This window comes from Neolamprologus multifasciatus, chromosome 7 (genome assembly GCF_963576455.1).
Source record: "Neolamprologus multifasciatus chromosome 7, fNeoMul1.2, whole genome shotgun sequence".
In the NCBI taxonomy this organism is placed as follows: domain Eukaryota; kingdom Metazoa; phylum Chordata; class Actinopteri; order Cichliformes; family Cichlidae; genus Neolamprologus; species Neolamprologus multifasciatus.
The window spans coordinates 42154244-42182132 of NC_140445.1; the positions used below are offsets into that span (position 1 = coordinate 42154244).

Here is a 27889-nt window from a genome sequence, read left to right on the forward strand (position 1 = left end):
AGCTGATACTAGAAATTAATTTTAAATAACCTAACCCTCTTGCTTGCTTTTTTGCAAAAATCACAGCAAGAGACAGACAGATAGGTGTGTGTGTGTGTTGATGTTGGAATAGGGTGGTGTGTGTCCTAAAGACCGTCTGTGTCTCTCTTTGTTTCTCTGTCTGTCAGTCTTCAGTGTCAGCCTGATTCTTTGAGGTTTTTTTCCAAGTTTGAATCTGGGAATCTGAGAAAGGCTGTTCAGGTCCGCAGGTATGTTGTTGAGACACACACACACACACACACACACACACACACACACACACACACACACACACACACACACACACTATCACCACAAGTTTAGGAGATCTAAGCTTATATTTCATTATTACTAATTACTGAGAAAATAAATCATATTTCATTTTAAATGCAGTACAAAACAACAGTGTCCTCTCTTCTCTTCTAGATATGAATATGACCTCATATTGAATCCAGATGTTAACTCTTCTCAGCATACACAGTGGTTTTACTTTGAAGTTAGTAACATGGCAGCCGGTGTCCCATACCGTTTCAATGTCATCAACTGTGAGAAGAGCAACAGCCAGTTCAACTATGGTGAGGTGGTTTGTGTGTGTGTTCCCTCATTTATAAACTTGATTTGTCACTATTGTCATTATTGCTTTATACATAAATCAGTGATGTCACATGGTACTTATTTACTCTCCAAATAGGCGCGCAGGTGTTTGTGAAGAAAATAAGCACTCTGTGGCATCATTTCATTTCATGTGTGACGAGAAAAAACTTTGCATTTAAGCATGACTGCAACTTTCCACACTGCATGATTATGCAACCATGAAGCTGAAACAATAACATGCTAGAGAGAGAGCCATTCACAATCACAACTGATTAAGTAACACCATTTTACCCAGTATGTATGTTCTTAAACAGGAAGCTGGAGCACTGAGAAAGAACCCATGGGGAGATCATGAAACTATACACTAAAAGTCACCCATTGACCAGTGTATTTGAACCCAGGAACTTCTTGATGTGAGCAGGCAGTGCTAGCTGCTGGACCACTGTGTCACACTAGAAAGAGCCCATTAGATAAAAAACACTAATCAGAATATTCCATACACAGCAATAACAGAATGAAACAACAGGTTTTGTTTACTAGTCTGTCTCCACAGAGGCTTTCAAGCTGTGTTTTTGTTGTTGTTGTTGTTGTTTTTTTTTCTTGTTTTGTTTGCGATAGCTGGCTTGATAAAACCTAAAACCCCAATCAGAGTTTTTACAGTAGTCATCAGCTTTGTCTGTTACACTAGTCTTTCTGCATCAGGTTCAGTGTGTGCTCACCTACAGACATGGACTAATTTATTGGTACCCTTACACAATATGGAAAAATAAAACAAAACCCCCCCAACTCTCTAAAATAACTTGAAATTGACAAAAGATTGTATTGGTTTACTGTATCAGATACTAAAGGCATGCATCTGTAAAAAGAGTTCACCTTCCACATAAAATATGCTGCTTCCTCCAGTGGGTGCTCATCAGATGATAAAAGTAAAAAGCCATAAATATATAACAGTAAAACTTAACACTGATGCAAAGGAGAAAAGAGATTAATGCTGCAGAAAGTCAATAATCTTGGGATGAACACACAAATAATAAAGATATAGATGCTCCAATATACCACCATACATACATATTTCATATTTGCTTTTGTGTGTGTACTGCAGGAATGCAGCCGGTCCTGTACTCAGTAAAAGAAGCCCTGGAAGGTAGACCACACTGGATCAGAACTGGAACGGAAATTTGTTATTTCAGGTATGAAAACATTTTTTTCATTAATTAGAGAGATGTTGGAAATCCAAGTGTTGGAGAGTAGCTTTAGCAGGCTGCTGAAGGCAGGTCAGACCTCGAAAAACATTTAATAAGGGGCCAAAAAACACACGGGTTTGAAACTTGTGTAAATTAGTCATAGGTCAAGCACAGAACTGTGTGGGATTCTCCAATAGATACTTCAAATGAAGACGTTCATTCATTAAAAAACCCCACTGAGACTAACTGTAATTGACAGCTGATTTCAGCTGTTCAAAACAGATGTTAGCAGTAGCAATTACCAGAGGCCTATCCATCCAAAGAGACAACCATTCACTCTCAATCTAGAAGCAGCAATTAACCTACCATGCATGTCTTTGGGAGCAAGCCAGAGTGCCCAGAGCAAAGATGCAATCTCTGCACAGAAAGGCCCAAGACTGGATTCAAACCCAGGATATTTTTGCTTTGACAGAGCAGTCCCAATCGCTGCACCATTGTACAGTTTTACTTGGAAGCAGCAGTATGTGCAAAATACATTCCTCACATTTATCTTGTCATGTTAAAAATCCAAAATAAGGCCACATGTTTTATTTAAACACAGAAGAATTTCTCTCATACCTCCATCTCTGTTTTACCAGCTTCAGGCACACTGACCTCACTAGAAAAACAGTCAATAGCACCATCTGGTGGACTGGGAAAAAAACCTCCCAAAACATTGTATTTTTGTACGTGTGCTATAATATTACCTACTGTTCGACTATATTGTATCAGTTACCCTGATTTAGATAGTCTACATATAACAAAACATTTTGTTTCTCAATTTTCTCCAACAGAAACAACTTTTGTCCAGCACAGGGCAGAAGGAGAACTACCTTTTACACCCTGACCTTTACCATCACCTTCCAACACAGTGAGGATGTCTGCTACCTGGCCTACCATTATCCCTATACATACTCTGCTCTGATGGTATTTTTTTTTTAAAATTTCATATAATAATCCCGTTTATTTACTTTGGTCAGAGTTTAAACTTAATATTTTGTAGAATGTTTATAACCCTATCACAAATAGAGTTGTGAAGTTGTGTAAAAATGTAAACAAACTATGATGAGTTTCAAATCATACAAGTCTCAGTTAAATAATACAGTATAATTCACACTTCTATATACTAGCATATGTAAAAGTGTGACATATATAGTGTAAAAAAATCAAGAATCTAATTAAGTTCATGAACATTAAATCATAAAAGTGACATGTTATAGTCATTACACAAAGAAATACTTCAACACCTTTTTTGTTTGATTGTTTGATTTTGATGATTATAGCATATTACTCACATCACTCAAAGTAAAGCCTGAATATCTATAAAGTCTGTCAGCTGATGGACTCTCGTAGTGCCTTAAGATCTCCTACAATGACTTGATAAAACAGAGGACCAAAGCAGCACCAAAACCAGCCGATGACATGGCACCTTATATCACCTTAAACTGCAGAAACTTCACACTGGACTTCAAATGTTTTGGATCCTGTGTCTGTCCGTGCTTCCTCCAGACTCTAGGACCTTGATTTCTAAATGAAATGCAAGTTTTACTTTCATCTGAAAAGACAACAGTCGAGTTCTTTCTCTGGCTCAAGAGTTTCTTGATATTGTGACATTTGCTGTCCCTGTCCAGAACATTTCTGTTCATGGTGGCTCTTGATACTCTGACACCAGCTTCAGTCCGCTTCTCGGGAAGCTTGTTAATAGACAGTTCAAGGCTGCAGTCATCCCTGTTGCTTGTGCATCCTTTCGCAGCCCACTTTCCCCCTCCAGTCAACCTTTGGCCGATAAGCTGCCAGTCTTTTCAATAGTAGCTCACCTTTCTTGTGGAATTTGTTGATAATTGTTATCTGGACTGTATGTATCTTACTCTAATCTCTGTGTACAGATATAGATACACATGTTGGGAAAAGCTGCATCAAGCCACGCAGATGACACAGTTAAATAATTTCAAATGTGAATCCATCTCTGTTATTTTAACAGCGACCATAAGCCCCATATTTTATATTACAAAGACAGATAAGATGGTTACTAAGAACTCTTTTATTACCAGAAAAATCGTTCTTTTTTGTTTTCTTTATATTTTAGATTATGCGTTGCCATCTGAGATATCACAAGCAGGCTAGTCAATATAAAATCTCTTCTTTCAGCTGCTCCCTTTAGGGGTCACCACAGCAGATCATCTGCTCCCATCTCATCCTATCATAGTATCCTCCTCTGTCAGACCAACCCTCTGCATATTCTTCACTACATCCACGAATCTTTCAGTCTGGCAGCTCCATTTTCAGCACCTTTTATCCAGTATATATATTTACTAGTTCTCCTCTGCACATGTCCTGATCATCTCAGCCTTTACTCTCTAACTTTGTCTCCACCTGAGCTGTCCGTCTGATGTAATCATTTCTTGTCATTCCCAATGAAAGTCTTAACATCTTCAGCTCTGCCTCTCTGTACATCATAGCAGGTCTCATTACCTTCTTGTAAATCTTGCCTTTCTCTCTTGCTGCTGCTTCTTTCACAAATTACCTCTGATACTCATTTCCACTTACTCCACCCTGCCTTGACTCCCTTCTTCACCTCTCATGTACTGTCCGGTACTTTGGATGGTTGACCTCATTTAAATAATTCGGCGTTCACTACCTCAGCTCAGCTCCCTCTTATTCACACACATGCATTCGGTCTTCTGGCTTCTAATGTCTTTCATTCGTCCTCTCTCCAGTACATACTTCCACCTCTCCAGGTTCTCCATATGCTCCTTATAGATCCCATGTCATCTGCAAACATCAGAGTCCACTCCTGCCTGGTTTCACAAGTCAACCTGTCCATCATGACTGAAAACGAGAAGGGGCTCGGACCAGATCCCTGACCAAATCCCACCCCCAACAGCTTTATCCCCTGTAGTTACTACAGTTCTGCACCTCACTCTTGTTCTGGAAAAACTGATCAATATGAAGCAGAAAATGTAATTTTATAGGTTCTATGTGAAGTTGGTTTATAAAGACTATTTTGTCTCAGACGACAAACATGAATTTTGAGTTTTTAAAGCTATGAGCAGTTCGGACATGCAATCACTGTTTTTATGTGCACGCTTCTTCACCCTCATTTGCATCCCCTCCTATGTCATCTTGTTATTCAGGCTATGGTAAATCAGCTTTTTTATATTTAAACCTTTTTTAAAAAACTTTGTCTGCATTTGGGTCTTCCCTACCTCAACTGAATTACTATTTTAGCTCTATTCTCTAAACCTCTGGGGAAAAATGTAATTCAATAAATCCTCACTAGCTGGCACCACACCTTTCCCTCCTGCAGTCGCACCCCACTGGCACATAACTCCCACAGCCTGACTTTGGCTGGGAACCATCAAACCAGCAAATCTTCACATACCCTACCGAAAGTGTGAAGTTTTTCTCTCAAGTCCATAAGATACTGAATTGGATATTTACTAGGACTTGGCACTTTCTCCTAGTTTTCTTTAAGTAGGTCAAAAATCCTGAACTGTAGTTCAAAGTCAAGGCCCGGGGCACCCAATACAGGATCCAACCACTGGTCCCAACTGGTTTTAATGTCACTAATGAAATTTGCAATACTGTATTTTATTTCCTATTCAAACCCTCAACCTGATCATCAATCTGTGGAGGAAACAAAAGTGAAACATTAAATACAGAGTAATTCATACAGTTCTTTCACCAGGCATGATATGAATGACATGCCCTGAGCCATCAAAACTGATGCGGGATATGACCAACTTGAGCTGCTGTGTTTGGAGGGAACAAAATCATGGTGGTGGAAATATTATGCTTTGGAATAGTTTTTCTGCTAAGGGTCCAAGGTCATGTATCATAAAATTGTAGATGAGAACCTCCTTTACTTCAGCCAGAACACTGAAGAGGAGTTGTGGATGGGTCTTTCAGCATGACATGAACCAAAACATATCACCAATCAAATATCCAATAATTATTTTCCCCCACTGTACAAAATTAGCTGTAATTCTTAAGTAGTTAAGGTAATACTCTTGTTAAACCCCTTGAATTAAATTTGAAAGTCTGAATTTCAAAAACATCTTGATTGTTTGACTTCAGCTCCGCTCTGGTGGTGTACAGAGGCAGAATTACAAGAGAAATATATCTGTTTTATAAATAATTATAGACCTAAGTATATATTTGTTATTTTTGTCAGGCTCACTTGAAAATACTGCAGAAATCAGTGGATCCGACCAAGGTGTTTTTCAAGCAGCAGACTCTTTGTAGCACTTTGGCTGGAAACTCCTGTCCAATAGTTACCATCACTGCCTGTCCAGTCAGCAGAAGGTGGAAAGACCTGCACCAGATGCGTAAGTAGTGCTTTGTAGTCCAGGAACTACTCACGTCAGGGGTACTTGCGTGTTTACACAGCCACATTGGAATGGTAGAGAGACTGGTACTTATATAGGACCTTTCTATTCAATTTGAGCACTCAAATAACTTTCTATTACAAGTGTCATTCACCCAGTCACACATTCATAACAGATTCTTCAATTTCATGGTGAACACATGAAATTGTCAACCTCACTCACTAACGCTATACGCGTGGAGAAATGTTTACATTTTTTCACATATAATTATCACTAGAAAATATTGTTATTTTCGGTTGTTAGACTCAGAATTATAATCTAAGATGCATACAGTGGGGCAAAAAAGTATTTAGTCAGCCACCGATTGTGCAAGTTCCCCCACTTAAAATGATGACAGAGGTCAGTAATTTGCACCAGAGGTACACTTCAACTGTGAGAGACAGAATGTGAAAAAAAAATCCATGAATTCACATGGTAGGATTTGTAAAGAATTTATTCGTAAATCAGGGTGGAAAATAAGTATTTGGTCAATAACAAAAATACAACTCAATACTTTGTAACATAACCTTTGTTGGCAATAACAGAGGTCAAACGTTTACTATAGGTCTTTACCAGGTTTGCACACACAGTAGCTGGTATTTTGGCCCATTCCTCCATGCAGATCTTCTCAAGAGCAGTGATGTTTTGGGGCTGTTGCCGAGCAACACGGACTTTCAACTCCCGCCACAGATTTTCTATGGGGTTGAGGTCTGGAGACTGGCTAGGCCACTCCAGGACTTTCAAATGCTTCTTACGGAGCCACTCCTTTGTTGCCCGGGCGGTGTGTTTTGGATCATTGTCATGTTGGAAGACCCAGCCTCGTTTCATCTTCAAAGTTCTCACTGATGGAAGGAGGTTTTGGCTCAAAATCTCACAATACTTGGCCCCATTCATTCTGTCCTTAACACGGATCAGTCGTCCTGTCCCCTTGGCAGAAAAACAGCCCCATAGCATGATGTTTCCACCCCCATGCTTCACAGTAGGTATGGTGTTCTTGGGATGCAACGCAGTATTCTTCTTCCTCCAAACACGACGAGTTGAGTTTATACCAAAAAGTTCTACTTTGGTTTCATCTGACCACATGACATTCTCCCAATCCTCTGCTGTATCATCCATGTGCTCTCTGGCAAACTTCAGACGGGCCTGGACATGCACTGGCTTCAGCAGCGGAACACATCTGGCACTGCGGGATTTGATTCCCTGCCGTTGTAGTGTGTTACTGACGGTGACCTTTGTTACTTTGGTCCCAGCTCTCTGCAGGTCATTCACCAGGTCCCCCCGTGTGGTTCTGGGATCTTTGCTCACCGTTCTCATGATCATTTTGACCCCACGGGATGAGATCTTTCGTGGAGCCCCAGATCGAGGGAGATTATCAGTGGTCTTGTATGTCTTCCATTTTCTGATGATTGCTCCCACAGTTGATTTTTTCACACCAAGCTGCTTGCCTATTGTAGATTCACTCTTCCCAGTCTGGTGCAGGTCTACAATTCTTTTCCTGGTGTCCTTCGAAAGCTCTTTGGTCTTGGCCATGGCGGAGTTTGGAGTCTGACTGGTTGAGGCTGTGGACAGGTGTCTTTTATACAGATGATGAGGTCAAACAGGTGCCATTCATACAGGTAACGAGTGGGGGACAGAAAAGCTTCTTACAGAAGACGTTACAGGTCTGTGAGAGCCAGGGATTTTCCTTGTTTGAGGTGACCAAATACTTATTTTCCACCCTGATTTACGAATAAATTCTTTACAAATCCTACCATGTGAATTCATGGATTTTTTTTTCACATTCTGTCTCTCACAGTTGAAGTGTACCTCTGGTGCAAATTACTGACCTCTGTCATCATTTTAAGTGGGGGAACTTTCACAATCGGTGGCTGACTAAATACTTTTTTGCCCCACTGTATGTATACTGTCATGTTTCTCTACATGAGAACATATTGGAGCACCTTTGGGCCCTCTGTGCAGAGTTTGAACATTCTCCCTGTATCTGTCTGGGTTCTCTCCAGGTACTCCGCCTTCCTCCCAAAAACATGCAGTTAGTGGATTAATTGGCGACTCTAAATTGCCCATAGATGTGCAGAGTAGGCATTCTAACTTTTTACAGCAGAGAGTCATTGCCTCAGACTTATAAGTGATAATTCTCATTACTACTGCTGCAAACTGCTCCAGGTGAGGTCACCTACTGATGAAGCCAGAAGAATCACCAAATGTCTTCTTCAATTAAATTTTATTTATGTAGCGCCAAACCACAACAGTCACTTCAAGCCACTTTATCTTGTAAAGATCCTAGAATAGTACAGAGAAAGCACAAACAGTCAGACTAACTCCTATGAAAAAGCACTTTAGCAACAGTATGAAAGGAAAAATCTGTTTAAACAGTGAGAAACCTCCAGCAGAACCAGGCTCAGGAAGGGGCAGTCATCTGCCACGACCAGTTGGGAGTGAAGGGAGATGGACAGGACAAATAAAAGAAAGAAAAAGCACTGTAAAAGAGAGCCAGAGATTAATTAATCATTAAATGCAGAGTGATGTATGAAGACATGGGGAGTAAAAAGAGGTGAGTAAAGAAGAACCACTCTTACTGCAGTGTAACTAAGGGAGAATTCACACTCACCTGATCCAGACTGAACTGTAACCAAAGGAAAGTTTTAAGCCTAGTCTTGAAAGTAGAGAGGGTGTCTGAATCCAAATTGGGAGCTGATTACATAAAAAGGGGGCCTGAAAGCTCAAGGCTCTGCCTCCCATTCTGCTTTGAAAGACCTTAGGAATCACATATTCCTAGGGTATTGTATCATCCAGGTCTTTATGTCTTTAAGACATTCCTGCAGTTTAATCGATGTGTCTCATCTGGCTTCATGAATAGACAAAGCTACACTACTAGCCAAAAGTTTGGACACACATTCTCAATGAATTTTTCTTCTTTATTTTTACTACTTTCTACATTGTAGATACAAACTGAAGGCATCAAATATATGAAGCAAGATATATGGAATTATGTAGCAAACAAAAAAGGATAAATAGCTCTAAATATGATATGTTAGATTCCTCAAAGTATCCACCCTTTGCTTTGTTGACAGAGCTGCACACCCTTCTCTTCTTTCAATGAGCTCCATGATGTAGTCACCTGAAATGGTTTTTAATTCACCAGGTGTGTCTTGTCAGGGTTCATTTGTGGAATTTCCTGCCTTCTTATTGGGGTTCAATTCAATTCAATTCAATTTTATTTATATAGCGCCAAATCACAACAAATGTCGCCTCAAGGCGCTTCATAGATACAGAGAAAAGCCCAACAATCATATGACCCCCTATGAGCAAGCACTTTGGCGACAGTGGGAAGGAAAAACTCCCTTTTAACAGGAAGAAACCTCCGGCAGAACCAGGCTCAGGGAGGGGCGGCCATCTGCTGCGACCGGTTGGGGTGAGAGAAGGAAGACAGGATAAAGACATGCTGTGGAAGAGAGACAGAGATTAATAACAGATACGATTCAATACAGAGAGGTCTGTTAATACATAGTGAGTGAGAAAGGTGACTGGAAAGGAAAAACTCAATGCATCATGGGAATCCCCCGGCAGCCTACATCTATTGCAGCATAACTAAGGGAGGATTCAGGGTCACCTGGTCCAGCCCTAACTATATGCTTTAGCAAAAAGGAAGGTTTTAAGCCTAATCTTAAAAGTAGAGATAGTGTCTGTCTCCTGAATCCAAACTGGAAGCTGGTTCCACAGAAGAGGGGCCTGAAAACTGAAGGCTCTCCCTCCCATTCTACTTTTAAATACTCTAGGAACAACAAGTAGGCCTGCAGAGCGAGAGCGAAGTGCTCTAATAGGGTGATATGGTACTACAAGGTCATTAAGATAAGATGGGGCCTGATTATTTAAGACCTTGTATGTGAGGAGCAGGATTTTGAATTCAATTCTGGATTTAACAGGAAGCCAATGAAGGGAAGCCAAAACAGGAGAAATATGCTCTCTCTTTCTAGTCCCTGTCAGTACTCTTGCTGCAGCATTTTGGATTAACTGAAGGCTTTTCAGTGAGTTTTTTGGACATCCTGATAATAATGAATTGCAGTAGTCTAGCCTGGAAGTAATAAATGCATGAACTAGTTTTTCAGCGTCACTCTGAGACAGGATATTTCTAATTTTAGAGATGTTGCGCAAATGGAAGAACGCAGTCTTACATATTTGTTTAATATGTGCGTTGAAGGACATATCCTGGTCAAAAATGACTCCAAGGTTCCTCACAGTGTTACTGGAGGCCAAGGTAATGCCATCCAGAGTAAGAATCTGGTTAGATACCATATTTCTAAGCTTTTCAGCGCCGAGTACAATGACCTCAGTTTTATCTGAGTTAAGAAGCAGAAAGTTAGTGGCCATCCAAGTCTTTATGTCTTTAAGACATTCCTGCAGTTTAACTAATTGGTGTGTGTTATCTGGCTTCATGGACAGATAGAGCTGGGTGTCATCTGCATAGCAGTGAAAATGTATGCTATGTCTTCTAATGATGCTGCCTAGGGGAAGCATGTATAATGTAAACAGAATTGGTCCTAGCACCGAACCCTGTGGAACTCCATAATTAACCTCAGTGTGTGAAGAGGACTCTCCATTTACATGCACAAATTGGAGTCTATTAGATAGATATGATACAAACCACTGCAGTGCAATACCTGTAATACCTACAGCATGTTCTAATCGCTCTAATAGAATATTATGGTCAACAGTATCGAATGCTGCACTAAGGTCAAGAAGGACAAGCACAGAGATGAGTCCACTGTCAGAGGCCATAAGAAGATCATTTGTAACCTTCAATAAAGCTGTTTCTGTGCTGTGATGAACTCTGAAACCTGACTGAAACTCTTCAAATAAACCATTCCTCTGCAGATGATCTGTTAGCTGTTTGACAACTACTCTTTCAAGGATTTTTGATATGAAAGGAAGGTTGGAGATTGGCCTATAATTAGCTAAGACTGCTGGGTCTAGAGATGGCTTTTTGAGTAAAGGTTTAACTGCAGCCACCTTGAAGGCCTGTGGTACATAGCCGATTATTAGAGATAGGTTGATCATATATAAGATCGAAGAATTAATCAATGGCAGGACTTCTTTGAGCAGTTTTGTAGGAATGGGGTCTAAAAGACACGTTGATGGTTTGGAGGAAGTAATTATTGAAGTTAACTCAGAAAGATCGATTGGAAAAAAAGAGTCTAACTTAACATCAATGGAACTAAGAGTAGCTGTAGATAATATTACATCTGTGGGATGATTATTGGTAATTTTTTCTCTAATGATAAAAATTTTATTTGTGAAGAAGTTCATGAAGTCATCACTAGTTAACGTTAAAGGGATGGTTGGCTCAAAAGAGCTCTGACTTTTTGTCAGCCTGGCTACAGTGCTGAAGAGAAACCTGGGGTTGTTCTTATTTTCTTCAATCAGTGATGAGTAGTAAGCTGTTCTGGCTTTGCGGAGGGCTTTCTTATAAAGCAACAAACTATTTTTCCAGGCTAAATGATGATCCTCTAAATTTGTGACACGCCATTTCCTCTCCAGATTACGAGTCATCTGCTTTAGGGTACGTGTTTGAGAATTATACCACGGAGTCAGGTACTTCTGATTAGAGACCTTAGTTTTCACTGGAGCTACAGTATCCAGAGTCGTACGTAGTGAGGAGGTGAAATTATTAACAAGATAATCGACCTCTGTTGGGGTAGCGTTCAGATAGCTGCTCTGCTCTGTGTTGGTACAGGGCATTGACGATGATAACAGTGGCTGGATTATATTCTTAAACTTAGTTACAGCGCTTTCAGAAAGACATCTACTTTGATAAAGTCCACTCTCCACTGCTGCGTAATCAATTATTGTAAAAGTAAATGTTATCAAGAAATGATCAGACAGGAGAGGGTTTTCAGGAAACACTGTTAAATGTTCAGTTTCTATGCCATATGTTAAAACAAGATCTAGAGTGTGATTAAAGTGGTGGGTGGGTTCTTTTACATTTTGAGAGAAACCAATTGAGTCTAACAACAGATTAAATGCCATGTTGAGGCTGTCATTTTTAGCATCTACATGGATGTTAAAATCACCCACAATAATTATTTTATCTGAGCTCAGAACTAAATTAGATATAAAGTCTGAGAAATCAGACAGAAACTCTGTGTAAGGCCCAGGTGGACGATAGATGATAACAAGTAAGACTGGTTTCTGAGTTTCACAGCTGGGGTGGACAATGTTAAGCATCAGGCTTTCAAATGAATTAAAAGTCTGTCTTGGTCTTTCATTAATTAATAGACTGGTGTGAAAAATTGCTGCCACACCGCCCCCTCGACCTGTGCTTCGAGATTTCTGGTAGTTAGAATGACTCGGGGGTGTTGATTCATTTAAACTAACATAATCATCCTGCTGCAACCAGGTTTCTGTAAGGCAGAGTAAATCAATTTGTTGATCAATTATTAAGTCATGTACTAACAGAGACTTGGAGGAGAGAGACCTAATATTTAATAATCCACATTTCACTGTTTTACTCTTTGGTTCAGATGTGGATACTGTATTGTTCTTTCTTTGTGATTGTTTAAGTTGTTTGTTGCTGGTTTTTAGTTTGTTTTTTGTCTTTTTGGAAGCAGACACAGTCTCTATGGAGATGGGTTTTTGGGGGGGTAGCAGGAGGAGGGAAGCTGCAGAGAGGCGTGTAAGACTGCAACTCTGCTTGGTTGGCTCCATCAGTTGTGTTGTGCAGAAGTCAGATTGGTACACAGCTGACAGCCCTATTTGACAACTGCTAGAATTCATATTATGGCATGAACCAGTCAGCTAAGTAAAGAGAAGCAACAGTCCATCATTACTTTAAGAACTGAAGGTCAGTCAGTCTGGAAAACTGCTAAGAAACTGCTACTATGGAAAAGAAACAAGCAGAAGAGATTTGTTTGGGCCAAGAAACACAAGAAATGGGCTTCAGACCAGTGGGAATCTGTGCTTTGGTCTGATGAGTCCACATTTGAGATCTTTTGGTTCCACTGGCAGTGTGATGCAAAAAAAGTGAACAGATGGTTTCTACATTCATGGTTCCCCACTGTGAATCATGGAAGAGGAGGACGTGTGATGGTGTGGGGGAACCACAGCATCCTGCAGCGACTCAGGACAGTGACCCCAACACATACCTCCAGGCTGTGTAAGAGCTTTTTGAACAAGAAGGAGAGTGATGGAGCGCTGCACCAGATCACCTGGCTTCCACAGTCATCAGACTTAAAAACAATTGTGATGCTTCAGCACAGTACTTCTAATTCCCCTGGCTTCTGACCTTCTTTTTAGTTCACTCTCAAAGCAAACATTGCATCTGTACTGCCATAATGCTCCTCACTAATTATCACCTCTTTTTAGCTTAGCTTCAACAAGTCTTTGCCATATCTTTATGGCATAGCTCATTTTTTGTAGTCAATGCCGCTCACATCATCTTTGTTCTAGCATTCTTGGTTGAGCACAGGTTGGTCAGTCTGGTGTTGCAGTCTCAGGCGACTGCTCTATTTGCTGGTAGCTGGTGTTTTGCTCCTATGGTATTCCTGCCAATTCCTTGGCACATACGACCCATATCCACAATGAGTGACGGGTTAACTTAAGAAAGCACCAGCAATAAGAAAAATGCTGCAAAAGCACACAAAACACAACGGAAATAGGAAAATTGAAAATGGAAATAGGAAAGAAAAGATGTGAGGTAAGAAAAGATGAGAGGTAAGTGTGTTAGCCTAACTATTAGCCAAAAAATCCGTCATCAGTATTATATGAATCCTGAGACACTTACACACTTACCGAGCATGTTTTGGTTCCTGCAACTGGTCCGTCGGGTTATTGTCTCCCCAGAAACACTTCCCTTGTGCTTTTAGAAATCTGTTTTTTCCTATTTCCATTTTCATTTTTCCTATTTCCGTTGTGTTTTGTGTGCTTTTGCAGCATTTTTCTTATTGCTGGTGTTTTCTTAAGTTGCAGTGCGTTTGGCCTCTCAGGGCCACCGTATAAATTGGATCAAAACACTATACAGCTCTCCAAATGTGTCTCTCAGGACAAATGATCTTAAGATGATCTAAGATAAGCCTATATGCTGATGATACATTACTTTCCTTGGAAACACAAACCTCTCTTCTGAAGACAATCAGACTCACTGCTAAAATCACATTCATATCAGACTACTCTGCTAACTGGAGTAAATTGACATTTCTGCCCCTAAATTGTAAATTCGTAAATTTCAGAACACCTCCACCACTACACTACAGTTGGGCAACATTAATTATCTTCATTAATTTAAAAAAAACTGTATTACTCAATGTAGAAATGTACTTCTAGATCACATTAGTTTGTAGAAAATGCATGCCTCTTTAAAAATTTAATTGGATGAAATTATTCTCTGAATTCTCTCTGATCTCTCTGATCAATTCCAGTGCTTAGTTGGCGTTGGTCGACTTTAGTCACATCTCCCTGTGTGTCTTGCACGTGGCTGGTGGTGGACACGGGGTCAGTGGAAGTCTGACAGTCTCCTGCGGGGGTCGGTTGGTGTTTTGGGGCATTGGTGTGTCTGCCTTGATTGCTGGTGAAGGTGGGTGGCTGGGGTGGGTGCAGGTGCTGTCTTGCAGTCTTGAGATGTGGGGCAGGTCCAGGTCTGGGGACTGGGGCCCTAGTTCCCAGGAATGCCCATTCTGGTTGGTTCTTGGTTGTTCCACCACATGGGGTGGGTTGGCCCACATCTGGATGTCCAGTCCGGGTGGACTAGCCTTTGTGGTGGTGATGATGGGTGCTGACTTATGGTGCGGCATTGCCCTGGGTTGCAGTTGACACAGGTCTGCTCTTCATCACCCTGCAGCATTAATGTAGCATAGGCCACAGTTGGTAGGGCCATTGACGTGGCTTTGCTGGGTGTGCTGTGCTGCCATCCGTTGTCTCATGTCACATATCCTCCCTCAATTTTAATAACATCTGTGAGCTGTCAGCTTTCAGCCCTGATGGTGTGTCCGTGTCCGTGCCGTCGGGTGAGAAAGTCGACACCTCACTGATCCTGATGCGGCGGGTCAGCGCTTTGTGTTTATGTTTTTGTGCAGAATCCGTGTACCTGCTCTCATTTACTGTTTTAGCTGTTTGGTGGTTGTCGAAATTTTGTGAGGTTTAACCTGAGATTCTGGTATTTTGGGCAAAACACATTTATATTTAAAAAGCGATTCAGGATTTTAATGAATCGATATTGCGTAATTCAAGCTAGAATCGATTTTAATCAGAAAATCAATAATCAAAACCCACCCCTACCACTACTCCATTTCTCTTCCTGTCTTCCAACCAACAGTTGGACTCCACCTTTACTCCATCATATCAGCCACCTTTCTCACTTTACCAGTTATAGCCCTTACTCTCACCTCCAGACTCTAATTCCTTCTCGGAGGAAAAAAAAATACTTTGAGTACTTTAGAGAAAAGCAAACTAGAAGCACCAGTTGTACTGTTTAGTTCACCGATCTGTTTGCTTACTCTTTGTAGATCTTTCACATTAAAGTCACAGACACTCAGCTTGTTAACTGTATGTTAATTATGACTGTTCCACAGCAGTTGTAATCGGCTTCTGGGTCTCACCATCTTTGACTAAAGCTAAAGATTTTGTTAAATTAAAAATCTGATCTGGATAACTATGTTATCCTGATAGACATTAGTTGGTTTTAGTTGTGAGCCATTAACATGCCTTGTTACATAGCATTTTTCTAATCTGCTTTAATACGTTGTACTTTATAAAAATGCTTGAAATGAGACCCAGTAAGTGGTTACAGAAAGAGGGTGGTAGATTGCCAGAAGCAGAAAGAACAAGACAATGCTATTGGCCAGACCTCATACAGGCTACACCCAGGGGAAGATGCTTGATGTCTAGAAACGAACTTCCTTGTTCAATATGGTATATCATTAGGCAAACTGATGATCGTGTGATAATAATTTTCCTAGGTAATCGCCCCTATATTGTACTGACCAGCCGTGTGCATCCTGGTGAGTCCAATGCCAGCTGGGTGATGAAGGGCACTTTGGAGTTTCTGTGCAGCAATGACCTGGTGGCCCAGAGTCTCAGGGAGGCCTTTGTCTTTAAGGTCATCCCCATGCTCAACCCAGATGGAGTCATCAATGGCACGTGAGTGAGGAGCAGGAACATTGTTGGAATGGTTAAAAGATTATATAATATACACTTTTACTTTACTTGAAACATGTAAGGAAACAATGCCCTTGGCTGCACTTACACTAGGCTTCTTAATAATGAAATGCTGCAGGTAGCATATGCTAATGTAACTCCTACAATATTACAATAACATTCACTGTTGATATAATTTTTGTCATTTTTGTGCTTTATGAGTTACTGACAGTTTGAACATTCTCATAATTTTACCTCTGAAATCCACTGTGGTGGTGTACAAACAGTTCTGATGCAATTGGAAAGTACACACTTTCAGCTTTAATTCAAAGGATTATAGAAAAATATGGCATTAACTGTTCAAGAAATATATCAATTTCTATACAAAAACTTTAATTTTCAGAGACTCAAAACACATTTCAAAATGAGGACCAAAGAAATGAAGCAAGGAGTGAAGGAGGTAAAAAAAAAAATCTATCAGAAATAATAACGTCTTTACTTAACCAAATCACAGTCAGCCTACGAAGTCTGCAATCAAGGGATGCATTTATGAAAGTAAATACAAAAAAAAAAAACCTTCTGAACAGCAGAAGCCCAGATGAACTTGTGCCAGAAAGTAAGGAGGAGGAGAGAAACAGTTAATAATCTAAAACATCACATTCTGTCAAACATGGTGAAAGCAATGTTATGGGATGGGTATGTATGGTCGCCCGTCAGCCTCAGCACTGGTGTTCATTGACTGCTGATAGAAGCAGCAGGATAAAGAGTCTACAGGACTGCACTCTGCTCACATTCAGACTAATGCTGCAACACTGATGGGACAAAGCTTCACAGTGCAGATGAATAATGATCCAAAGCAAACTGCAAAGTAACCCAACAGTTTCCTGAGTTTCCCAAGAAGCCTGGCAGAGCGTCTTAATGTCTTGATCATACAGATATATGGTTTTGCTGAACCAGAAAGACTGTCATTAGAACATTTTGTCACTGTTCAGTGAAAAAAATACTTGAAACGAGACCCAGGAAGTGGTTACAGGAAGAGGGTGATAGATTGTCTGAAGCAGTCAGAACAAGAAAATAATACTGACAGAACCTCATACCACAGGCTATACCCAAGGGAAGATACACCAAGTCTGTATGGTTTACTAAAGATACATAAACAGGGTGTACCTTTAAGACTAATTGTCTTACCATCATAAAAATCTTTATTTAGAAACTTCATTTTGTGTTTACTTGTGTTATCTTTGTCTAATATTTAAATGAGTTAAAAATAGGAAATCAGGAAAGGGGCAAACACTTTTTCAAACAACTCTAGATAAACTCAATTATAGCACTTCATAACATCTATCTCTCTCTGTCCCACCTCTCAACAGCAAACAGTACTTTGCTACTGAAGGACACTATTATTCAGCCAAACAACAAGTAACGTTACAGTATTTGGTATATATCACAGATTTACCCCTCACAAATGCAAGTATTTGTTTTTTTTTTGTTGTCTGTCTCCTCAGAAATCGCTGTGACCTGAACAGCAAAGATCTGAATCGTCAGTGGAGTAAACCAGACCCTCTTCTGAGTCCAACCATCTACCACACCAAAGGCTTTCTCTACTACCTCAACATTATAGGACGGACTCCAGTGGTGAGATACACATGCTGTTATGTAATGTTTTCTTTTTGAAATGTTAAGCTCTTTGGTTTTGCTAAATATCTGTCCTGCATGTTTGACACACTTTCACACATTAGTTAATCTACATACATTACATCCAAAAATTATTCACAGCTTTATTAAAAATTCAAATCAAAAATGCGTTGTAAAATGTACCATACAAAAAGAAATGTGTATAAGTATTCGCAGCCTTTCAGTTCTTGTCTTGTAAATTCTGAATTTGTCGTTTAAGTATTAGGTAGTGATGCCATAGCAAGGCTTTGGAGCATGTGTTAAAAAAAAAAACAAAGAACAGGAAATCTTATGAAGAGCTTATCAAAGCTTGCTTGTTTACTTCTTCTTTTTATTTTGGTTTGATGTTGGTTTATGTGGATATTTTGTTTTTCATTTGGTTATGCTAACCCCAGACTTGGATTATTCCAAATACCTGGGCCAGTTACTTTTAGAGGGTTGTTGATAATAAAGACCACAAGTTGGAAACTCATTAATTCCACTCGGGTCTCTTTTTGTTTACACTTCAAGCTACCACAAGCCAAACTGACACTTGGAATCAATTTCAGCTCCAGATCTGTCATCTGCTTAATTTATTATGTAATAATTAGCAAACAGACCTCACCTAAACATGAAGTCATGAAATTAAATTGCTTTAGAGCCTCTATATAAAAATGGCTGTAATATCTAAACAGTGAACACTTTAGTTGAACCCGTTAAATTAAAACCACAAGTCTGTACTTTAATCACACATTAATTGTTTGATTTAAAATGCACTGTTTGGTTTCAGAGGCAAAATCACAAATCAAAATATTTTATTGTCCAAATGCATAAGCGCTTTCTTGCTTCATATTTACTAGGTTTTCTGTGACTACCATGGCCACTCTCGAAAAAAGAATGTGTTCCTGTATGGCTGCAGCATTAAAGAGACTCTCTGGCAGTCTGGCTCTGCAGTTGACACTGTAGGATTGAAAGAGGATCCTGGATACAGGGTAAGAAAAGCACACACAGAGAAACCCCTAAGCAGGCCATAGGGGTTTCTGTTTTTGTTCTACCCGTTCACCAGCAGCAGTATTTCAAATTCTGAAACCAGAGAAACCAGATAAAATGTTTTGTTCCTCTCTCTCTCTCTCTCGCTGTCTTTATCATTCTCATCGCTTTTCTAGACCATTCCAAAGACCTTGGATCGTATCGCACCGACCTTTTCTTTCAACAGCTGCAACTTTTTGGTAAAAGTTACAATACTAATAATAATTCTCATTTTGAAAATCACTGCATATAATAAATCCACAGCGTAGTTGTCAGTACAACTAAATACAACTACTAATTAATTCATATTGTTATCCTTCTCAGTATTGTAAACAAAGTTGTACTTGTTGTCACTGTTAACTTCTTTATTATTAACACAGTCAGTTGTATAAAATAAATATCTCTGCCTGGAACAGCAGGTTAAATAAAGCATTATCTCAGCCATCTTCATGTATCATACCTCATCAACACCACTATCACTGTTATTGTCATGTAGTGTTTATATTTGTTAATGTGTGAATAGTTACATTCATTTTTTTTCTTATTATATGGGCCATATTCTCTTACCTACCCTTAATTCTGATTTTAACCTGTCAGGTAGAGAAGTCTCGCTCTGCTACAGCCAGAGTGGTTGTCTGGAGGGAAATGGGAGTTCTGAGAAGTTATACTTTGGAGAATACTTACAATGGCTGCAACCAGGGAATATACAAGGTGTGTGTGTGAGAGAGAGATTGGGTGAATTAGGGTACTCTAATAGAATTACTTAATGCTACTGTGCACTTTGGCACTTTTTACCATTCATTTTGTGCCATGTGTACAGGGAGTAACTATGTGACCAGTTTAAAGCAGTTTTACACCTGTAGCTCTGTAGAGCTCCAGAGTGGCAGGATTGGTGTTGATAAGGAGATCCTGACCATGCTGTGCCAATAATACCTCAGTGGGTAAAGTGTTTCGCCGTCAGCCTGCACAGAATACTTTGTGTCTCTGCTCAACTTGCCTGATTTATTAGACCAGACACGGTCTGAACTGCTAGCCCCTCTTTTTTATTGTCACACCACCAAACACCATCTTCTCTACATGATACATGTTGAACAAGGGTGGTTAGCAGAAGGAAAATCTGTTGCAATGCTGACTCACTGAATCTCATCTACTTGCTAATGCTATGTGTATTTCTCTATAAAGCCCAGGTCGTAACAAATCTCAGAGCAGCCAAAGATAACCAGTGGCACTTTCCTTCGCACGCTGCTTTCCTCTCAGTTTACCAACACAGACCAAGGGTTTATTCACAATGCGTCTGTGCAAACCACTAGAAACAAGCTGCTGATCTCTCAGCTTGCCCAGCTCCAGTAATTGTTAATGGGTAATGGACACACCCTCAGAGAGAGAGAGAGAACTAGACTTTGTTATGAGATTGCAATAAGTTTTCAGGGACAATAGCTGACTGCGGCCGCAAGATAGCAATAATGTAAAGGCTGGATGCACATATTAATTGACAGGTCTTTATGGGAGAACTGTCATTGGTTCACACTTGTATGCATTTTGTTTTGTTCTTGATGTTTTTGTTTTTTTGAACACAAGTTCCTTTTGAGCTGGACCATTTAGCCTATGCACTTATAAATCTAAATCAAAACAGAATGTAATGATATGTAAATTTCATAAATATGGTCATTTCCCAAAGATTGAGATGTTTAGCACCGGATAGCATGATGTCTTCTTTTAACAACAGGCCATAAACGTCTATAAACTGAGGAGAGCAGCTGCTGGACTTTTGAAAGCCCCATTCTTGTCTGAGAGATGATTTTTTTTTTTTTTTATTAAATGATGCTTAAAATGTTTTGAAATGGATAAAGCCAGTCTGGACTGCAGGCAGGCTAGTTCAGGTCATCTGCTGTTAGTGAGCAATGCTGTTGTCACAGTATGAGGTTTAGCATTGTCTTGCTGAGTCATGCAAGGACTTCCCCGAAAAAGCATCTGTTGCTAATCTTCTGGAGCCTTTCCAGATATGCAAGTTGTACAGTTCTCTTAAACTATTTGGTGATTAGACTTAAATGACCCATCATAGCAGAACAGAATCCCACCAGTGATGGGACAGCACCCACCCCACACATCCACAGAAGAGCACTGAGATTAAAGTTTGTGCATAGACGAAGCTGATTTGCTTGGAAAAGTTGGGCAAAACATGACTGGGCTAGAGCAGTGATGTAAGAATTGAGTTTGGCAGCATGATAAAACGAATGTAAAGTAAAGAATAGCTAGTAGCTGAAAACCCAGGATAGCAGGGAGATGAGTGATTACAGATCTTCCTTATTGAACTTTTGCATAAGCTTTGCTTCAGAGAATCTTTGCCTGACTAAGATGCTCTTTTTATGCCCTATTACGTTACTGACATCTTGTCAGTTGTTCCAATTTGATGTAAAATTTCCCTCCTGCTGTGCCCCAAAAGGGCACTTTTGAGTCATGTTGGTCCATCAAATTAAAAAAAAAAAAAGATTAGTATTTTTAATTAAATAGTAAAATGTCTCAGTTTAAGCATTTACAATATTCTCTATGCTCTATTGTGAATAAAATATGCTTTTATGAGATTTGCAGATCTGTTTTTGCTTTCATTTTACACAGCATCGTAGCTTTTATTTGGATTGGGTTTGTAAAAAAATCCAGTAGCGTGTTCCTAACAAATGTCTCTCATTGGGCAGTGTGCACAAATTTTCAGGATGTATAATATACTTAACTTGGCTCAGGAGGGGAGCGTGTCTGTGTGTGTTGTTACAGGGGCTGCAGACAGGAACCCAGGAGCACCAGGAAATGGGGATGAAGTTCTGCCACAGTGTGTTGTCTGTAACCAAAGACACAATGATTCTATACAGCAGGAAACTCATCAACCATATTGACCTGGACCACAACATGCTGGACCACAAGTCTCACAAGTAAGCTACCGTTCTAGGGCGGCTTATCACATGTGGGTTTTCCCTGTGGCAGCAGGGAGGACAGTACTTAAACCAGGGCAGTTCGAGTGGAATTCAGGTATTTATGGCAAGAGGTGATGAACAGCTGCTGATGCAAAACACACCTGATGCCACTGCTGCAAGCAAGCAAGCTGTGTGTTTACACAGTGTGTTTTACATAAAACTTACGTTGTTGTTTTTGGTGAACAAGACTTAACATGGCAATTCTTTCTTCTTTCATGCAGCTGTTTTGAAGACGATGAGCCTCCGTGTGCTGAGGAGATCGAGTACTCTGGTGGCTGTCCCACACTTAAAGGCAGTGATTTGGATTCAGACATTGACAGTAACATGGCCCATGTTGATGAGGATGACAAAGAGCACAGTGCTCAAAAACATCAGCAAGACAGCATCAGTCAGTCTCAGCAGTCAAGCATAAAGAACCACCTGTTTCCTCCACAAACCTGGCAGCCATCCGTCGATACACCTAGTGAGAGAAGAGACTTGCGTAATGGTTTGAGCATTGCAAAATGAAAAATCACAAGTTAAAAGGGTTTTTTTTTTTTTTATAATTTACTTTCTTAACAATAGTAAGAGAGCATCAGCTAATATGAGCTGTAGTCCTTTAAACACAGCAGACTGTTCTGGATGAAAATAATTGTAATTCAAAACCAGCTTAACTAGAATGTATTACTAAAGACTGAAAATATGCATGTGATCAATACTTCATAACAGACTTTAACATAAACATGTATAGGCAAGTACAGCCATGACTTAAAGACTCGCTATTTTACTTAGACCTAAATTTTCAGGAAAGGAATCTCATAACTCCACCAGTTATGAGAAGAAATGACAATAGTTTCAATGAGTGATGGATTAAAATCAGTTCTTATTGAATATTTTTGTATGTAAAAGGTCATCAGCATAGTCTTAATGATACTGATAACATCACCAGTGAACAAAAATGCATGCTATAACAGTGATCTGCATTTTGTCTGTCTTTGTCATTGGGTGAAAATAATTTCGTGTTAGCCCTTTTAGTTAATATCTACAACATCAGATAAATTCTTGGTTTAGTGTTCCAGCATCTTATTGTGACTGGCTTTTTTCTGTCTGTACAACAGTAGGCACTACTTTGATTATCAGTAGGTAATTAGCAAACTGAAACAAACTTGATTGTTGCTGTGTAAAACTTTTAAATCAACTTAGTTGTATTAATTACATGAAATACTGGGGACTGGTACTTATCTTTCCTCTTCTGTACCTTTGCAGAAAAAACAAAAACAGGTGAATAGGTTTAACCTGCTTGGAAGAAAGAATTCAGCATGTTTCCCAAAATGTTCTCACCAAAATGTCAAGTTCAAATATTATGCTGTATGTTATAGACTTAAAATGTGTAAACTGTAAGGCAAGGGGTGGTATTTGGCTTCTGAGTAAATATCAGCGATTTACTTTACAATTAATATCCTGCCAAGAACACATCCTGTACACAACTCCGTGTTTTATCTTTTCAAGTTTCATTACAAACAAATCTCATAAAAGGTTAAAGAAACTCTGATGACTGATGGTCCATTTATTCAGAAGAACATTAATATTGACTGTAATATTATCACAGAACTGCAACTACGCTGCCTTTACAGCAGGTGTAGTTTGTTTTGTAATCCACAAGGGCACAATGCTGCTCTCAAGTGTCATGTATGAAATTATAAATGTTAACATTTTCCAGAAAGAATTTTTTCTCAACATTTTTTGCTTAAACAAGCCTATGCTGATGGAATCTAAAATGTCTGAAAGTACATGAGGTTTTTTTACCCAGCAGGTTAGCCTTTTAGCCTAAATTTGTGCAAATGTACGATAAATGATATAGTTTATACATTTATACAGTTTGGGGATTCCATGGATGGAGGATCCAAACTCAGAGCACACAGGGAACACAATAAAACCCCAAATTCAAATCTTAAATCCAAAAGTAGACATCCAAGTAAAAGCAAACAAGCAAATAACTTCAGCAAAGCTAGGGAAAGGCAAAATCCCAAAATACTCCAAAGATTATAGATGAGAAGCTTGTGTTAGGTTCAAATATTGAGGCGGGGTAGAGGATGTAATCTACTTCCATAATAACAACACTGATCCGGCCGGGTGGAGTCAAACGATGATTTTAATGACACGCGTGGGAAGACCGCCCGCTGTACGCAGACAGCGCCGATCCCCGACTTACAGAGCATAAGCAAGTGTTTTATACCTTTCAGGGCTTAAATTTACTGACGCCCCTTGACGTCACTCAGATACAGTTCATACATAGGATTCAAAACCACAATGACTTAATACAGTTTAAAATAACATTGTCTCCATCTCCACAGCAGATGTTTCCTGTCAACATTCTGACTTTCACTTTCTGTCTGGAAAACCAAACTGTTCCTCTTTTTGCAGAGACAGCAAGAAACTATTCCTCTTTTACAGAGACAATTTTAGAGTTACAAGCAAACATGATTAACCTCTCACCTATAAATGAGATAAAGTCTACTGTGTGTTTGTCAGCATGAACTGCACTCAGTTTCAACTTGTAACCTTTTCCACCAGACAGAAGGCCAGCACATACACATTTCAGATTATAACAAGCATTCAAAAGCATTTAGGATTATAGATTCAACTCAACAGTTTAACGTGGTTATAACTGCACCTGTAATAAAGTCTAATCGGGTACCAATATGTTTAAACATCTGAATACAATATCAATACTGTAAACTGTATCATTAATGCAATGGTAATGATGATGATTAACAATAGCAGCAAAATAATTTCTAATTGCTCACACTTGGAAGTCAGAACAAGGTAAAATAGAAAGAACATACAAGGTCTCTTTGTTTACATTGTACTGTATATACTGTACATGCTGTACTGCTGTGAGTACTCCTGCTATTTTTAACTCTGTGGAATTTCCATTTTGACTGCCTCCAGTCATTTCGCACCTTTAAATCACACGGGATCTTTTCCACTTTGACAAAACTATTTGAACTTTAGAATTTTATTGTGAAAAGAGGATCACCCACAAGAAGCCAGATCAGTTGATATCCATCCATTTGAGCTCAAGTTTGAAATTGCTGATGCATAATACAAGTGGTCAAAACTGCGCTTGCAGGAGATGAATAAGCAGCAATGCCAGAAGTGGTCAAAAAGTTTACAGGGAGATTTTTAATTTAATTATTTGTTATGGGCAAAGTTAGGTGGGAGAAGTAGAAAAAGCTTTTATCACACCTAAATCCCATTCCTCCTCCCAGCTGTGAATTCTTTTTCTGCCATGAGACAGGACATCTCATTGCCCACTGTCCCTATCGCCAGTGCAAAGAGCAAAAGATGCCAACTTTTTTTTCTAAAGGTTCTGTATTTTTGATGGGCAAAGAGGAGGCTTGTGTCCTGATTATGGTTTTCCATGATATTGGAGCCATCAGCCCGACTCTTCTGGATAGGGGAGAAGATGTTGAGCTGACAGCGATGTGGGCGGATGTCTCTCCACTCTGTGGTTGGTTGCATCAGTGGAGGTGATGAGCCAGAGTAGTGGGCTGTGGTAGACTCCTTTGTCATGTGGTGCTGAAGACGTTTTTTGTTTTTGAAGCCCTTCAGTCTCAGATGCCATCTGACGGTTATGGGACTGCAGTCAGCACCAGTAACGGCCTTAATTTGGGTTGAGGATCGTCCAGTGTCTTGACAGACCGCCAATTGGATCCTCCGGCTCAGTGCTGATGAATTTTTCTGGGGTCTTCCACTTGACAGTTTTGTTCCATAACCCTCAGGAACATTTAAGAAATTTCAAATGACTGTCACACTGCGTCCCACCTCAGCAGCGATGGCGTGCTGCAGGAGACCCTGCTTATGCAGTTCAACAACCTGACCACGTTCAAAAAGGGAATGTTTTTGTGCCTCTGCCATCAAAACATCATGACAGTGTGACAGAAAATGACAATGTGGTCCTAAATTTTTGATCAGCTGTAAAACAGCCTGTTTCAGTTTAAGCATTGATTTCAATAAATTACATGCTAAAAAAACTGTTTTGTCTCACTCCCAAAATATGATATTTTGCCATTGATCGGGACTGTAGGATGTACTGATCTTTCTGACATGCTCTTACACATGTTCAAGACTCCGGCATAGTCAAGATACATCCCTGTTTGAATATATCGATCGTATTTACATCCCAAGACCCTCAAAACAACTACCAGATGTGTGTTAGCACAAGTACAAACATCTGCTATTTCAATGTGACAGGCTGCAATTGTGCTATGTCCAACGCATGTTCCTTGATTTGCAAAATACCATCAGAAATAAAGGGATTTTAATGCCCCCAAACTGGCTGTGACACTTGATTTTGTTGAACTAATAAACATTTTAGGAAGGTTTATGACTTTTGCATTGGAGATTTAAGAGAGTACAAGAATTTTATTTGATTGTCTCTAATCTAGTTATGTATTCTGAGTTTTACCATAAATTGGTGACTCAACCATTTGGTAGAGACCTCTGTTTAAAAAAACGATGGGGTTGTTTGAATAAAAGAATAAAGATTATATTTACTGTGGCCCCAAATGAGGAAAAAATACAGTGAAAAAATGTTTTCATGTTTTTTTTCTTGCCGCTGCCTTTAAAGGCTCAAGATCACTGAAATTTGATCTCGTTCAAGATTTTTAGTAGATACACAAATGGTATCAATTTGAAAATCCTGTCGCTTTGTTCTCGAACTATCACGTTCACGAGATTGTCAGAAAACTTGACCTCTGACCTTAAGGCTGAGCTGAAGGTTTTTATAAGCTTAAAATTCATATGAGTTCAATTCAATTTGATCTATTTAGCGCCAAATCACAGTGGATTAATTTGCTGATCAATTTCCCAGGTAACAGACTGATTGAAAATAATGAGAAATTCTAATGTCTAAATCTAAAAGAGCAGAAGTGTGAGAGTACAACAACAGCATGAACAAAAATAGGTCTGAGGAACCACTGGAGCATAAATAAAAAGCAAGTGAACTTGGTTATCTTTCACTATCTTTCACCTCACAATGTGAACATAGAAATTTATCTTGGTCCACTTTTAGATCCATTTTGAAGAGGACTGTATGTAAAAACAAGATTTCAGGCTGCAAACAAGGTTTACAGTGTGCAATTTAAATGACAAACCCATGGACCCTATTTCAGAAAGCAGATTTAGTGAAAATTTGTGTTATTATTGCCAACAATGTTCTAACAGTGATCAATCACTGTGACAAAAAAAGACACAAACACTGAAAATACATTTACAGGCACAATGGAGGCATACAGATGAACATACACATGAGACTGTGGTTCAGGGAATCATCTTGCACCCACAGACATCAATAATGCTGGACAGACATTTTAATTATTAATGCTCTGAATTAAGTATCTTTCTATTGGTCTACACTATGTCTGTGTGTGTGTGTGTGTGTGTGTGTGTGTGTGTGTGTGTGTGTGTGCATAGGCAAGCACATGGAACTCCACAATGCAGCATGCATAGTATAATACACGTTTCTATCTATACACGCACACATACACACACACACGCACACACACTTCTACTCTTTTTTAAAGAGAGAGAGATAAAGCACTAAGGTGAGCCTAACTGTAAAATAAGGGGCTATTTTTTGTGCAAGGCAACAGCTCTCTAACTATGCATATTAAGTACACTGTGTAACAGTAACAGATGGATAAACATGTCGGTATTTATAAATTACAAACTAAGGAGAGGTAATGCCATATAAATGATGTCTTAAGCACTTGCTAATACCTTATTAAAGCTTAATAGCGTGACATTATTATGTGCTACTGTGTGGCTTGACTGTATGGCTACAATTGTATACAGGAGGAGATGTGTTATCACAGAGCGTGATACGATTGTCTCTGAAACACAATAAACAATACACAGGGCTATAATAGCT

At 39.5% G+C, this 27889-nt stretch overlaps 1 protein-coding gene across 4 annotated transcripts in view; it reads left to right on the top strand.

Annotated features, from left to right (window-relative positions):
• Positions 1-27475, top strand: part of agbl1 (AGBL carboxypeptidase 1) — a 95578-nt gene extending 68103 nt beyond the window's left edge. Inside the window, exons 16-27 of one of the 4 annotated variants that reach the window (XM_085166753.1) lie at positions 168-248; positions 445-593; positions 1715-1802; positions 2630-2762; positions 6010-6163; positions 16150-16330; positions 17833-17962; positions 18841-18972; positions 19147-19209; positions 19607-19720; positions 21779-21933; positions 22197-27474. In XM_085166753.1, the coding sequence (XP_085022879.1) occupies positions 168-248; positions 445-593; positions 1715-1802; positions 2630-2762; positions 6010-6163; positions 16150-16330; positions 17833-17962; positions 18841-18972; positions 19147-19209; positions 19607-19720; positions 21779-21933; positions 22197-22482 (1666 nt within the window). In that variant the 3' untranslated portion in view covers positions 22483-27474. Of the gene's footprint in view, positions 1-167; positions 249-444; positions 594-1714; positions 1803-2629; positions 2763-6009; positions 6164-16149; positions 16331-17832; positions 17963-18840; positions 18973-19146; positions 19210-19606; positions 19721-21778; positions 21934-22196 lie in introns of all 4 variants that reach the window. The other 3 variants (XM_085166750.1, XM_085166752.1, XM_085166751.1) reach the window with 3 other exon arrangements.
• The last annotated feature ends 414 nt before the right edge of the window (positions 27476-27889 follow it).